At 43.4% G+C, this 12,500-nt stretch overlaps 2 protein-coding genes across 2 annotated transcripts in view; both read left to right on the top strand.

The window, feature by feature from the left end:
- Positions 1 to 12,112, top strand: part of LOC146324543 (voltage-dependent L-type calcium channel subunit alpha-1D-like) — a 21,330-nt gene extending 9,218 nt beyond the window's left edge. Inside the window, 16 exon segments of the mRNA XM_084722026.1 lie at positions 5,449 to 5,600; positions 5,734 to 5,886; positions 6,272 to 6,468; positions 6,554 to 6,657; positions 6,744 to 6,895; positions 8,161 to 8,235; positions 8,901 to 8,982; positions 9,092 to 9,118; positions 9,225 to 9,385; positions 9,727 to 9,952; positions 10,347 to 10,554; positions 11,155 to 11,275; positions 11,729 to 11,794; positions 11,797 to 11,824; positions 11,910 to 11,970; positions 12,035 to 12,112. Coding sequence (XP_084578152.1) covers positions 5,449 to 5,600; positions 5,734 to 5,886; positions 6,272 to 6,468; positions 6,554 to 6,657; positions 6,744 to 6,895; positions 8,161 to 8,235; positions 8,901 to 8,982; positions 9,092 to 9,118; positions 9,225 to 9,385; positions 9,727 to 9,952; positions 10,347 to 10,554; positions 11,155 to 11,275; positions 11,729 to 11,794; positions 11,797 to 11,824; positions 11,910 to 11,970; positions 12,035 to 12,112 — 1,891 coding nt within the window.
- LOC146324542 (voltage-dependent L-type calcium channel subunit alpha-1F-like) overlaps positions 12,035 to 12,500 on the top strand; it is a 29,701-nt gene continuing 29,235 nt past the window's right edge. The window contains exons 1-2 of the mRNA XM_084720124.1: positions 12,035 to 12,095; positions 12,190 to 12,292. Of these exons, the coding sequence (XP_084576250.1) occupies positions 12,210 to 12,292 (83 nt within the window). The 5' untranslated portion in view covers positions 12,035 to 12,095; positions 12,190 to 12,209. The remainder of the gene's footprint in view (positions 12,096 to 12,189; positions 12,293 to 12,500) is intronic.

Below are 12,500 nucleotides of genomic sequence, written 5' to 3'. Positions count from 1 at the left end.
TCTGCTTCTCCTTTTAGAATACAGTTCTATGTCTTCCCAGTTCTCTCTTTTTAGACTTAGATTGGTTCCCTCTTTAAATCATGATTCCCATGTTATATGGTGGTTCTTTTCTTAGACTCTGGTTCTCCCTTTAGTTCCTGGTTCTCTCTATTTCCTGGTTCCTTCTTTCAATCCCTGGTCTCTCTTTAAACTCTGGTTCTTTCTTGGATTTTGGCGCTCTTTAGATCCTTGTTCTCTTCTTATATTCTGGTTCTTTTTAGCCTCTGCTTCTTCTTTTAGAACCCAGTTCCCTGTTTAGTTCCTGGTTCTCTATTTGGATTCTGGTTCTATCTTTAGAGTCTAGTCCTTTACCTTTGATTCTTGTTCCCTTTTTAGATCCCAGTTCTTTTGTTATATCTTGGTTCTTAGCCTCTGGTTCCCCCTCTAGAATCCAGTTCCCCTTTTAGTTCCATGTTCTCTCTTTAGATCATGGATCTCTCTTTACAGCCCGGTTCCATCTTTAGATCCCTCTCCTCTCTTTTGACTCTATTTTCTTTTTGATCCCATTTCCATTCCCATTCCTATTTGTTCTCCATTAAAATCCTGGTTCTCCTCTTCGTTTCTCATTTCCTTTTAACATCCTGGTTCTTAAGTTCTGTGTAGTTCTATATACATTTTACTTTTTTAAACCTCCCCTTCTAGAACCCAGTTCCCTCGTTAGATTCAGTTTCTCTCGTTAGACTGATTTTCCCTTTAGTTCCTGGCTCATTCTTTCGTTCCTGGTTCCTTCTTTAGATCCCAGTTCTCCCAGTTTTCTCTTTATTCTCTGGTTCTGTGTTCTTGTCCTCGGCTGCTCTCCGTGAAGTTTTTTTTAAAGAACTAGAGCAGTAAATCGGTTCTGACTGCAGTAAACTCTAAAGATCTCAGTTCTCTCTGTGGACTCTGGTTCTCTCTTTAGATAAAGGTTCTATCTTCAGTCTGTGGTTCTGTGTTCCTGTCCTCAGCTGCTCTCTGTGAAGTTCTGAACTGGAGCAGTAAATGGGTTCTGACGGCAGTAAACTCTGCTGGTCAGCAGAGGAACAAACCCTCGAGCGACGACACAGTTTTTCTCGTTTTGGCGTTTCTGCGTTGAGCGTTTTTGACGGCCGACTCTGATCACTGAGACTAAAATAAAACGGTGAACCTTTCTGTCACTGTGGTGGAACACGGAACCTAACCTGTCACTGCTGCGGGCGCTGAGGTGAGAGGAGCCGGTTCTCCTCCTGCGGTTCCCTGAGGAACACAATATCACAGTCGGTGGAAAAACACCACAGAGACATTTGAGTTTCTTTCACCAAAGAAGAACGTTTGGGAACATTTTGTAATTCTGACTCATCACAGATACAGTTTGACACAGAACATGAGAACAGATCTCAGATGTTCTTGTTGGAGTTGACTCAGTAATAGAGCTGAATGCTAATCAGCAGTTCAGAGGAGAAAAATGTGTTCTCATGTTCTGCAAACAATGAAACACAAGAACCCTTTAAGAAGTCCATCTTCTGTCTCAAATTAAATTATATTAATTTTATTTTGCACCAAATCATAAATAAATAATAACTGAAGTTCTCTACAGGAGCTGGACTCCTGGTTCTTTATTAGCCTTTGGTTCTCCTTTTAGAACCCAGTTCCATGTTTAGTTCCTGGTTCTCTCTTTAGTTCCTGGTTCCCTCATTAGATCTCCCTTCTCTCTGTAGACTCTAATTCTTCTTTTAGAACCCAGTTCCCTCTTTTTTCCTGGTTCCGTCTTTAGATCGTGTTTTTCTTTTTTAGATCATGTTCACCCCTCGGATACTAGTTCTCTTTTTAGAACCCGGTTCCCTCTTAAGATCCAGTCCTTTTGTTACATCCTTGTTCTTTTCTTAGACTCTGGTTGTTCCTTTAGATTCTGGTTTTCTTTACTTCCTGGTTCCTTCTTAAGATCCCTGTTCTTCCTTTAGTCTCTGGTCTTCCTTAGATCGTGGCTCGCTTTAGATCCCACTTCTCTCTTCTGATTTTAGTCCTCTCTTTAGATCCAGGTTCCCTTCTAATATCCTGGTTCCTAGCCCCTTGGTCTCCTTTTGGAACAGAGTTCCCTGTTTAGTTTATGGTTCTCTTCTTAACCTGTGGTTCTCCCTTTAGTAGCTGCATCCTTTTTTAGATCACAGTTTTTTTCCTCAGTCTCTGGTTCTTCCTTTAGATTCTGGTTCTATTCCGTTCCTGGCTCCTTCTTTAGATCCCAGTTCTCTCTTTAGTGTCTGGTTCTCCCTTAGATCGTGGCTGTCTTTAGATCCTGTTCTCTGCTGTAGAGTGGAATTGCTCATCATTATTTTTCTTTCTTGTCTTCAGTCGTATTCTTTAGGTGATAAACGTTCAATCATGGTGAGAATTTATGTGTGGTATGTTTTTTGGAAATGGGCGTGGCAAAATGACGTGGCCACGCCCTTTAAACAGAAACTCCCATGACACCTTTCACCTACAGTTACAGAAGTCAGTACACACGTCTATCTATGCACACAAAAGTCTTTTGGACCCACAGACTAAATCCAACAGGAAGTCCACAGTTTTTAATTTATAATAATAATAATAATAATAAAAAGTCAGATCCTTGTCAACCGGTACGCGTCGAGCCACGGGGCCGCGGCGCCGACGAGGGCCCGTCCAGTGCTGCTCCCAGCTTTAATCTGATTTATTATTTTCTCAGAGGAACATCTTCATGAGCAGGAACAGTGAAATGTAGCAGTTTTTTATTTACCACTTTTAATCACACTATAGAAATGATGGACAGACCGACTGATGTGTGATGTGTATTAATATTATTAAAGATATTCAGTCTGTAGAAGTGACTGAACTTGTTCTGAACTTGTTCTGAACTTGTTCTGAACTTGTTCCTCTGGTCTACTGATTTAAAAAAGCAAACAAAAATCCCAGTGAATTATCATTTTGATTCAAAATTACTGTAAAATTGATTTATTTTATTTTCTCTTTTGTATTTTAGTGTCGTAACCCCTGAGATCAACAGTTTCATTTTTATCTGAATATAATAATACATCATGATCTATTTGTTGATTATACTTTTGGATTATTGATCTGAATCTGTAAATCAGTGAATGTCAGATAAATGTAGTGGAGCTGAAGGATAAAGTAACATAAAATAGAAATACTCAAGTACAAGTACCTCAAAGTTGTTCTTGAGTATTTGAATAAATGTACTTTGTTGATTTTTCCACTACTGGAAACTAAGAGGCTTTTAAAGTGAAATATCTGCAGGAAGTGTATTAAATAATCAGTGAATTAAAGCAAATGTTGAGACTCCATCAGATATAAAACAGACGGGACATTATTATAAATAAACATTTTTTAATAATTCGGCCTTTAATAACCCGACAGCAGCACCTGCTGAGGTCACACCGAGTCCTGCAGGTCCTTCGTCCTCCATGTCGGTGTGTGTCCTCGCTGCGGGACGCTGACGTGACTCGGGATGACCTCGGGGCGATGATGATGAACCCTGTTGTCATGGTAACGCTGCCTAAGGACACTCTGTTCCACTTTACAGTCAGAGATGATGCACCGAGAGGCGGCTGTATGTGGGACACCGAGGTTCTTTAAAGAGTTCACAATTTTGACTTCACACGGAGAAAACAGAAGCAGACAAACAGGCTGCAGACGGACTGGAGACAGTGGTGCTTTAATATAAATATGTGTGCTAATGCTAATGCTAAGTGTCATGACAAGTGAGTTCAGTCTGACAGACCAGCAGACAGCAGCAGACAGCAGAGTCACGTTTGTGTTCACTGAACTGATTCTGAGTCCAAGCTTTTGTTGAATTGTTGTTAAGCTGAATTTAAAATTTTCAACAATATTTCATGTGTGTTTTTAATCTCAGCACCAAAATTTCTTCTGATGCAGTTTTAATATTTCAGATTGGAGTTTACTTTGGTTTGTTGTGTTGGTGATGGGACTCAGTCCAGTGGTTTCCAGAGGGGGCGCTGTGGCGCTCTGTGGCGCTCTGTGGCACTCTGTGGCGCTGTGGCGCTCTGTGGCGCTCTGTGGCGCTCTGTGGCACTCTGTGGCACTCTGTGGCGCTGTGGCGCTCTGTGGCGCTCTGTGGCGCTCTGTGGCGCTGTGGCGCTGTGGCGCTCTGTGGCGCTCTGTGGCGCTCTGTGGCGCTGTGGCGCTGTGGCACTCTGTGGCGCTCTGTGGCGCTCTGTGGCGCTCCTGTGGCGCTCTGTGGCGCTCTGTGGCGCTGTGGCGCTGTGGCGCTCTGTGGTGCCTCAACTCTTTTTCTAATGAAGCCGTCAGCTGCAGCATTTTTGACAAAATTCACTGATTATTTTAACACCCAAAGAATATTCAGTTCTATGAATTTGTTAACATGGAATACATCAAAAGAAAGAACAAATCTGATGTTTCGGACACAAATAAACATGAAAGTGATGATGTTGTGGACGTGTGGACGTGTCACCGCCTCCCGCTGATTCCACTGACTTACAAATGTAGTGAATATAAATGAATGTTCTGTTTCAATCACTCAAAGAAAGAAAAGTTGTCTCTGAACTTAACAGGCAGGAATTCAATCGTCACCACTGTGTGATAATGAAAACGGTGATGTGCAAAGTTATTTCAGTGAGACTTTGCTGACCTGCTGATGGTTGATGTTCTCCAGCTGTTCTATATGTTGAGTCACTGACAACACATCTACTCTGTTCTTTAAGTATGAGGACAAGTTGAATGAGTCAAACAGATTTATTTATTTTAAATTTTGACTGTACATTTAAATGATGTTTGATCACATCAAAAAAAACATTTACAGTAACATCATCTTTATAAGAAATAAAGAATACATCATAAAAAATAAAAACTGCAGTTATGTTGCAGCTTAAAGACGCGACAGTCTCACAGAGAGAACAAGAGATGGAGAGTCATATTACTCTAAACAAAACTAAAAAATAAAAAAAGGTTGATCCATCTGAGCACTGAACACAGTCTGAGACGACAAATCACAGCCAGAGGAACTTTAACCAGCTCACAGCTTTACATACAGGCTCCATCACTGTCCAACTTTACAGTCAGCGTGGAGAAACGTTCACATCACGACTCAGATCTGGTTTTCTTTCCCCTGATATCAATAAAAAACAAGACAAACACTAAAGTCAGATCCACAATGTGCCTTTAAATCTGCACAGAAACATCTTTATTCACGGTGTCCCTCAGGAGTCAACACTGAGACCACTCTCTCAATCAGAGTCTGTTTCAGGACAGAAGACTCACAAACACACCACATGTCCACCGTTACGCAGATGATCTCCATCGTCCTTATTGTCTTAGTTGCATTTCCTCTGTCGCTCAGATCTTAAAGGGAAAGTTTGTCACTTTTCATGTGTTCATCCAGACACTGTTGATCGTATCTCTCTTCTCTCTCTCTTTGTCTTCCTCTTTTGTTTGTTTGTGCAGGTTGTTCAGCGTCGTCTTGGAGACGATGACTCATAAATCTGGCGAGCAGGCGACCACTCATCATGTGCCGGGGAAACCTGGAGGTCTGGACGTCAAAGCTCTGAGAGCCTTCAGGGTCCTGAGGCCCCTCAGGCTGGTTTCTGGAGTCCCCAGTGAGTTTACTGGTCTGGTGTGTGACTGTGTGTGTGTGTGTGTTAATTGTGTTGTTGTACATGTGTAAAGCTGAGTGTGTGTGTGTGTGTGTGTGTGTGTGTGTGTGTGTGTGTGTGTGTGTGTGTGTGTCAGGTCTACAGATCGTGTTGAACTCCATCATGAAGGCCATGGTTCCTCTGCTTCACATCGCTCTGCTGGTTCTCTTCGTCATCATCATCTACGCCATCATCGGTCTGGAGCTCTTCATAGGACGGATGCACAGGACCTGCTACTACACCGGAACAGGTGCACACACACACACACACACACACACACACACACACACACACACACACACACACACACACACACACACGCTAGATAAGACGTCCATCATGGCGAACTGCTATGTTCCAAGAAGCTTTTCTGCAGAACACACTGAGGTGGATTTAAGTGTCCATTGTCAGGTCAGATGGATTGACAGTATGAGGGATGTGACCTTTGTAAAGCAGTCATAATGACAGCGCCACCATGTGGCCGACTGAGCTCACATTTCTTGGTAAACCTTTACACTTGATGGTTTCCAGTCATTAGTCCAGGTTTCACGAGCCTCTGCACCAGAACAATAATGATAAAACGACACAAAGGGTCAGAACTTTTCAATATCTGATTAAATCTTTTTACTCTGCAGATAATTATGTGGAGGACGACCCGGTGCCGTGTGCATTCGCCGGTCATGGTCGTCAGTGTGTCATCAATGGCTCTGAGTGTCGGGGGCGGTGGGACGGTCCCAACGGAGGAATCACCAACTTCGACAACTTCTTCTTTGCCATGTTGACCGTGTTCCAGTGCATCACGATGGAGGGCTGGACCGATGTCCTCTACTGGGTACGATGCTCCGTTTTATCCTCACGCTTCTGCTCATCGTGTCTCGAGTGTTTCAGCTGATATTTTCTTCTCTGCGTGTCTCCAGATGAACGACGCCATCGGCTTCGAGCTGCCCTGGGTTTACTTCGTCAGTCTGGTGATTTTCGGATCGTTCTTTGTTCTCAACCTGGTTCTGGGAGTCCTCAGCGGGTTCGTCTTCCTGTCTTTGCTTCTTTCATCGACATGAGACTTTCTGGTATTTGTCTGCGGTGTTAAATGTTGCGTGAACGTTGCAGAGAGTTCAGCAAGGAGAGAGAGAAGGCGAAGGCTCGGGGAGATTTCCAGAAGCTGAGGGAGAAGCAGCAGATGGAGGAGGACCTGTGTGGATACATGGACTGGATCACTCAGGCTGAGGACATGGACGAGCTGGACGAGGACGGAAACCCACGTAAGTGTCCTCAGAGATTCATTCCTTCAGGTCTCATGGGGTTCATTAACAGTTAATTAAAACATCAGTCAGTCACAACAAGTTAATGGACATTAATTAATGAATCAATTAAACTTAGAAACTCATCAGCTGTAACCAGGAGAGTAACAGATTACATGTAATGGGATTACATAATCTGGATACAAAAAATAACTGTATTCCATTACAGTTACATGTAAAAAAAAAAAAAAGATTTCAACATTTTTGGTCTTTAAACAATCGATCAGTCAATAAAGGAAGGAGCACATGGACGTACAGCGCTCCACATGTTTGGACCTATTTTCAATTGATAAGATTGTGACAGTATTTTTATTTTCATTTTCTGATATTTTATGGACCAAACAACTAATCATCTGCTGTCAGATTTGTTTTTATTGATCAGAACTTTTGTGTGTGATGACGCGTTCAGGTTTCTAAACCCAGACAGTCGGTGGATTGGAGTTTTTGTGTTTCAGTTTCAGTGAATAAGCTGTTGACCCTCTTACAGTCAGTAAAGCCTGATCGAGCTGTGTGCAGTTCGCCAACACAAGAACATCGGACCATGAGCGCCATGCAAACATGAGCGGTTTTGATCGTGTCCTCAGTCCAGTCAACACGTTTAACAGCTGACAGCCGTGACGCCGCCAATCGCTCTGAAACGGTCATGAGCCTGTCAGAGTTCTGTCCAGGTCTAGTCGACCAGTAGAATATTGATCCTGAACAAGCAGACATGCTGTCGATGATAAAACATTTAATTCAACATTTGTGGCTTGATAACTCGTCTGGATGACTTGGATACTTCTGTTGAACAAACAGATGATGACCTGTCTGTCTGTCTGTCTGTCCGCCCTCCTGTCTGCCTGTCTGTCTGTCTGTCTGTCTGTCTGTCTGTCTGTCCGCCCTCCTGTCCGCCTGTCTGTCCGCCTGTCTGTCTGTCTGTCTGTCCGCCCTCCTGTCCGCCTGTCTGTCCGCCTGTCTGTCTGTCTGTCTGTCCGCCCTCCTGCCTGTCTGTCTGTCTGTCTGTCTGTCCACCCTCCTGCCTGTCTGTCTGTCTGTCTGTCCACCCTCCTGTCTGTCTGTCTGTCTGTCTGTCTGCCTGTCTGTCTGTCTGTCCACCCTCCTGCCTGTCCGTCTGTCTGTCTGTCTGCCTGTCTGCCTGTCTGTCTGTCTGCCTGTCTGTCTGTCTGTCCACCCTCCTGCCTGTCCGCCCTCCTGCCTGTCTGTCTGCCTGTCTGTCTGTCTGTCAGGTCCGTCTCTCGGGGATCTGTCAGATAAGAAGAGAGGGAAGTTCGGATGGTTCAGTCACTCCAATGAAACACACGGTGAGACCATATACTGTGTGTATATACATACATAAACCCTTCATGAACACACACACACACACACACACACACACACTCTCTCTCTCTCTCTGTGGTGCAGGTGTGTGTGTCTCTCAGTCTAAATGTAGACAGACTTTGACAGCGTCCCTGTTAGTATCTGGGTCTCTGTGTGTCCTCGTATCTCTGTGACCTGCTTTATAATCAGGAGCTTTGATTCTCTGACAGTCACTTAAAGGGACAATTCAACTATTCAAAATAAACTACAGTGCTTTCTGAAATAAGACACAGTGCTTTTCAAAATAAAATGATGCTTCTTTAGATGGACTGTGAGATTTGTAGCGTTGAAGGAATGTGATTGGCTCCTCGTCACATGATCAATGCTGACCAATCATTGCAATCAGATACTTTGATGATCAGTTTAAAGACTTCTACAAACCTCCACACTGCAAACATTCCTGGGTCATGTGATCATAACTAAAGTGTTGTCTTACTGGTCTGTTACATCAGCTGGAAGGTTGATTTCAGGATGATAATGATGTCTGCCTGTCTGTCTGTCTGTCTGTCTGTCTGTCTGTCGTCCGTCCTTCTACCTGTCTGCCTGTCTGTCTGTCTGTCTGTCTGTCTGTCTGCCTGTCTGTCTGTCTGTCTGTCTGTCTGTCTGTCAGCAAGTCTTCCAGCCAGTGAAACAGCGTCTGAAAACACAGTGAACATCGATGAGGAACACACCAACTGCTGCCAGGCCTGCTGGTAAAACACACACACACACACACACACACACACACACACACACACACACACACACACACACACAGGAGTTCAGTCTGATGTTTTTGAACTGACCTGAGTCTCGTTTCAGCTCTCGTATGATGAAGATCAGCTGCTGGTGAGTTCACTGATTGTACGACATTTCACTCCTCTTGCTCTTCCCTGCCATGGCTGACTCTTCTTCTTCTTCTTCTTCTTCTTCTTCTTCTTCTTCTCTCTGTCAGTCGGACCCTGCGTCGCTGGAATCGAGTCTGTCGCAGGAACTGTCGCACTGCTGTCAAATCGGTGACGTTCTATTGGCTCGTTCTGCTGCTCGTCTTCCTCAACACGTCCCTCAGCGCCTCTGAACACTACAACCAACCTGATTGGCTGACACAAGTCCAAGGTAGCAACATACACACACACACACACACACACACACACACACACACACACACACACACACACACACACACACACACGCTGGAGTTCATTTGGATAATTTAATAAATAATGATAATAATAATAAATAATTAATAATGATAAATAAAATCTAAATTACTCTGTTTCCACTTTTATTCATTTCTTAACCAGGCATTTGTACAAACTGTACAAACTTGGATTGTAAATAATAATAAAGTGTGTGTCTGTGTGTGTGTGTGTGTGTCTGTGTGTGTGTGTGTGTGTGTGTGTGTGTGTGTGTGTGTGTGTGCGTGTGTGTGTGTGTGTGTGTGTGTGTGTGTGCAGACATCGCCAACAAGGTGCTGCTGTCTCTGTTCACCGTGGAGATGCTGTTGAAGATGTACAGTCTGGGATTGGCTCATTACTTCGTGGCGTTCTTTAACCGCTTCGACTGCTTCGTGGTGTGCGGCGGCATCATGGAGACCATCCTGGTGGAGATGGAGATCATGCCGCCGCTCGGCATCTCGGTGCTGCGCTGCGTCCGCCTGCTGCGAATCTTCAAGGTCACACGGTGAGAAACACACACACCTGCACAGGTGTTCACACACATCAGGACCACGTTAGAACAGGTGTGTGTTTTTGTTTCAGTTTTGATTTTAGTTTCTGTTCAGTTTGTTGATGTCAGCTCAGTTTTTATTGTTTAAAAAATGTTTAGTTTTAGTTTTTATTTGTTTCAGTTTTAGTTTTATCTTGTTGTAGTTTTTCATGCTTGTTGTGTTAATAATTATTTGACCAAATTGATTAAAACTAAAAACTTTTCCTTTGTATTTTTATTTTAGTTTATAAAAACACAACATTGTCTCAGTTTTAATTTTCTTTTAGTTTTATTTTATTTCAGTGAACTGAGTTTTCGTTTAGGATTTAGTTTCATCATCGTGCTGTGATGTCACTCCCTCTCTGCTCAGCCATTGGACGGCTCTGTCCAACCTGGTGGCGTCGCTGCTGAACTCCATGAAGTCCATCGCCTCCCTGCTGCTCCTGCTCTTCCTCTTCCTCATCATCTTCGCTCTGCTCGGCATGCAGCTGTTCGGAGGGAAGTTCAACTTCGACGAGACGCAGACCAAACGCAGCACCTTCGACGCCTTTCCGCAGGCGCTGCTCACCTGCTTCCAGGTAACTGAGGGGGGGCAGTAATCGATTACTAAGAATAAGTAACTATAATCAGCCCAGATTATGTTTGGAAGAAATGTGTAATCAGATATTAGTTACATTGTCAGGGATTACTCAGTTACATTTTTTGATTACAAATATGACTGCATGATAAATTAAGTTTCTTCTCTCAGTTTTATTAAAAGTAACTAAAGTAAAAGTTTTTTTGTGTTTCTTAATGATGATTTACTGAAAATGAAAATTTCATTCCTTTTTATTTACAGCAGCAAAACAAAACAGAACAAAAAACCTAAGAAACGTCCCGCAGGTTGTAAAAAAAAAAAAAACACCGTCTGTAATCTGATTTGACCTGCTGTAAATGTTGAATCTGCAAAATGTATTTTATTTGCACTGAAAGTGTTTTGAGACGTTTAAAGAGAAAATAATATTTGTGGCTAAACTTTCTGTCAGTCAGAAGGAATCTGATCTGAGAACAGCTTTATGAATAAAAATCTCTGTCTTTAATATTTCATGTCAACATGGCTGCTGTGAAAAAGCTCAGTGTTATTGATAGCTGACCAGCTGATCAGTGATGTCACAGCGTGCTGTTGACCGTGTGTGCAGATCCTGACAGGTGAGGACTGGAACGTGGTGATGTACGATGGCATCATGGCGTACGGCGGCCCCGTGTTTCCAGGCATGATTGTCTGCGTGTACTTCGTCATCCTCTTCATCTGTGGTAACTGTATCCTTCAACTGCTGCAGTACTTCAGTCTGAAGTACAAGTACTAATACACACTGTACAAATACTTTACTGCAAGTTAAAGTCCTGCATTCAAACTTTCTTTCGAGAAACGAATGTTGTCAACAAAATGTGATGAACTTTAATGTTGTGCTGACTGAAGAGATATGATCCACGTAAACGTAGCGACAGTCACATCTCACCTGCTGACAGGAACCTGTGTAACGCTTTAACATGCTAACAAACAAGCTAACAGCTTAGCCACAGGCTGCTAGTTTAATATGATGATGTCCACACCAACCAACAGCTGTCTGTATTTGGCTGAAACAGCTGTCAATCAAAAAGATTACACCTCCAGACAATTTCCCTCTTTGAGTGCATTCAGGTGCTGCAGGAAATCCCAGTTTTTTCAGGCTGTCTTGTCCAGAGTTTGCCGTTGAACTTAGCGTGTGTCAGACATCCTGCTGAACGTCTTCTTGGCCATCGCTGTGGATAATCTGGCAGGAGGAGATGGAGACGACAAAAAGAAAGAGTGAGTGACGGAGGGAACGAGCACAGGAGGGGGCGGAGTCAGAGTGAGAAAGAGGAAGAACAGAGTGGTGTCTCATGTCCTGTCTGTCTTCTGTTGTTTGTCTAGTAAGAAGACGGAGGGAGCCGAGGAGGAGGCTGAAGGAGAAGAAGTGAAGGTGAAGAAGGAGGTCTGACTTTAATCTAAAAGTTAAACACGAGTCCATCAGTGTGTCTTACTGTCTGTCTCTGCAGGTGGACATCGATGAAGACACCGAGTATGAGGAGGAAGAGGAGCTGCCTGAAGGAGAAGACGGTCAGTTAAACGATTAAGTGTCTATGAAATGTTCTACATGTGTAAAAAAGATGTCTCACATTTCCTGTCCTCCTGTCCTGTTTCCTCATGTCAGATGGAGGAGTCCAGTTAAAGATGGCTGACCTGGCTCCTCCTAAAGAGAAGGTTCTTCCAATCCCAGAAGGCAGTGCGTTCTTCTGCCTCAGCAAGACAAATCCGTAAGTCTTAATTCAGCCAATCAACATGTAGCACTGTTAGCATTAGCATTAGCATAATATGCCTGGATTCAGCTGGTCAACATGTAGCACTGTTAGCATTAGCATTAGCATAATACGCCTGGATTCAGCCAGTCAACATGTAGTACTGTTAGCATTAGCATTAGCATAATATGCCTGGATTCAGCTGGTAACATCGTTAACATCTCTG

Source organism: Lutjanus erythropterus, chromosome 6, assembly GCF_056507025.1.
Source record: "Lutjanus erythropterus isolate fLutEry1 chromosome 6, fLutEry1.hap2, whole genome shotgun sequence".
NCBI classification, from domain to species: Eukaryota; Metazoa; Chordata; class Actinopteri; order Lutjaniformes; family Lutjanidae; genus Lutjanus; species Lutjanus erythropterus.
This window is presented reverse-complemented; position numbering and strand designations above follow the sequence as displayed.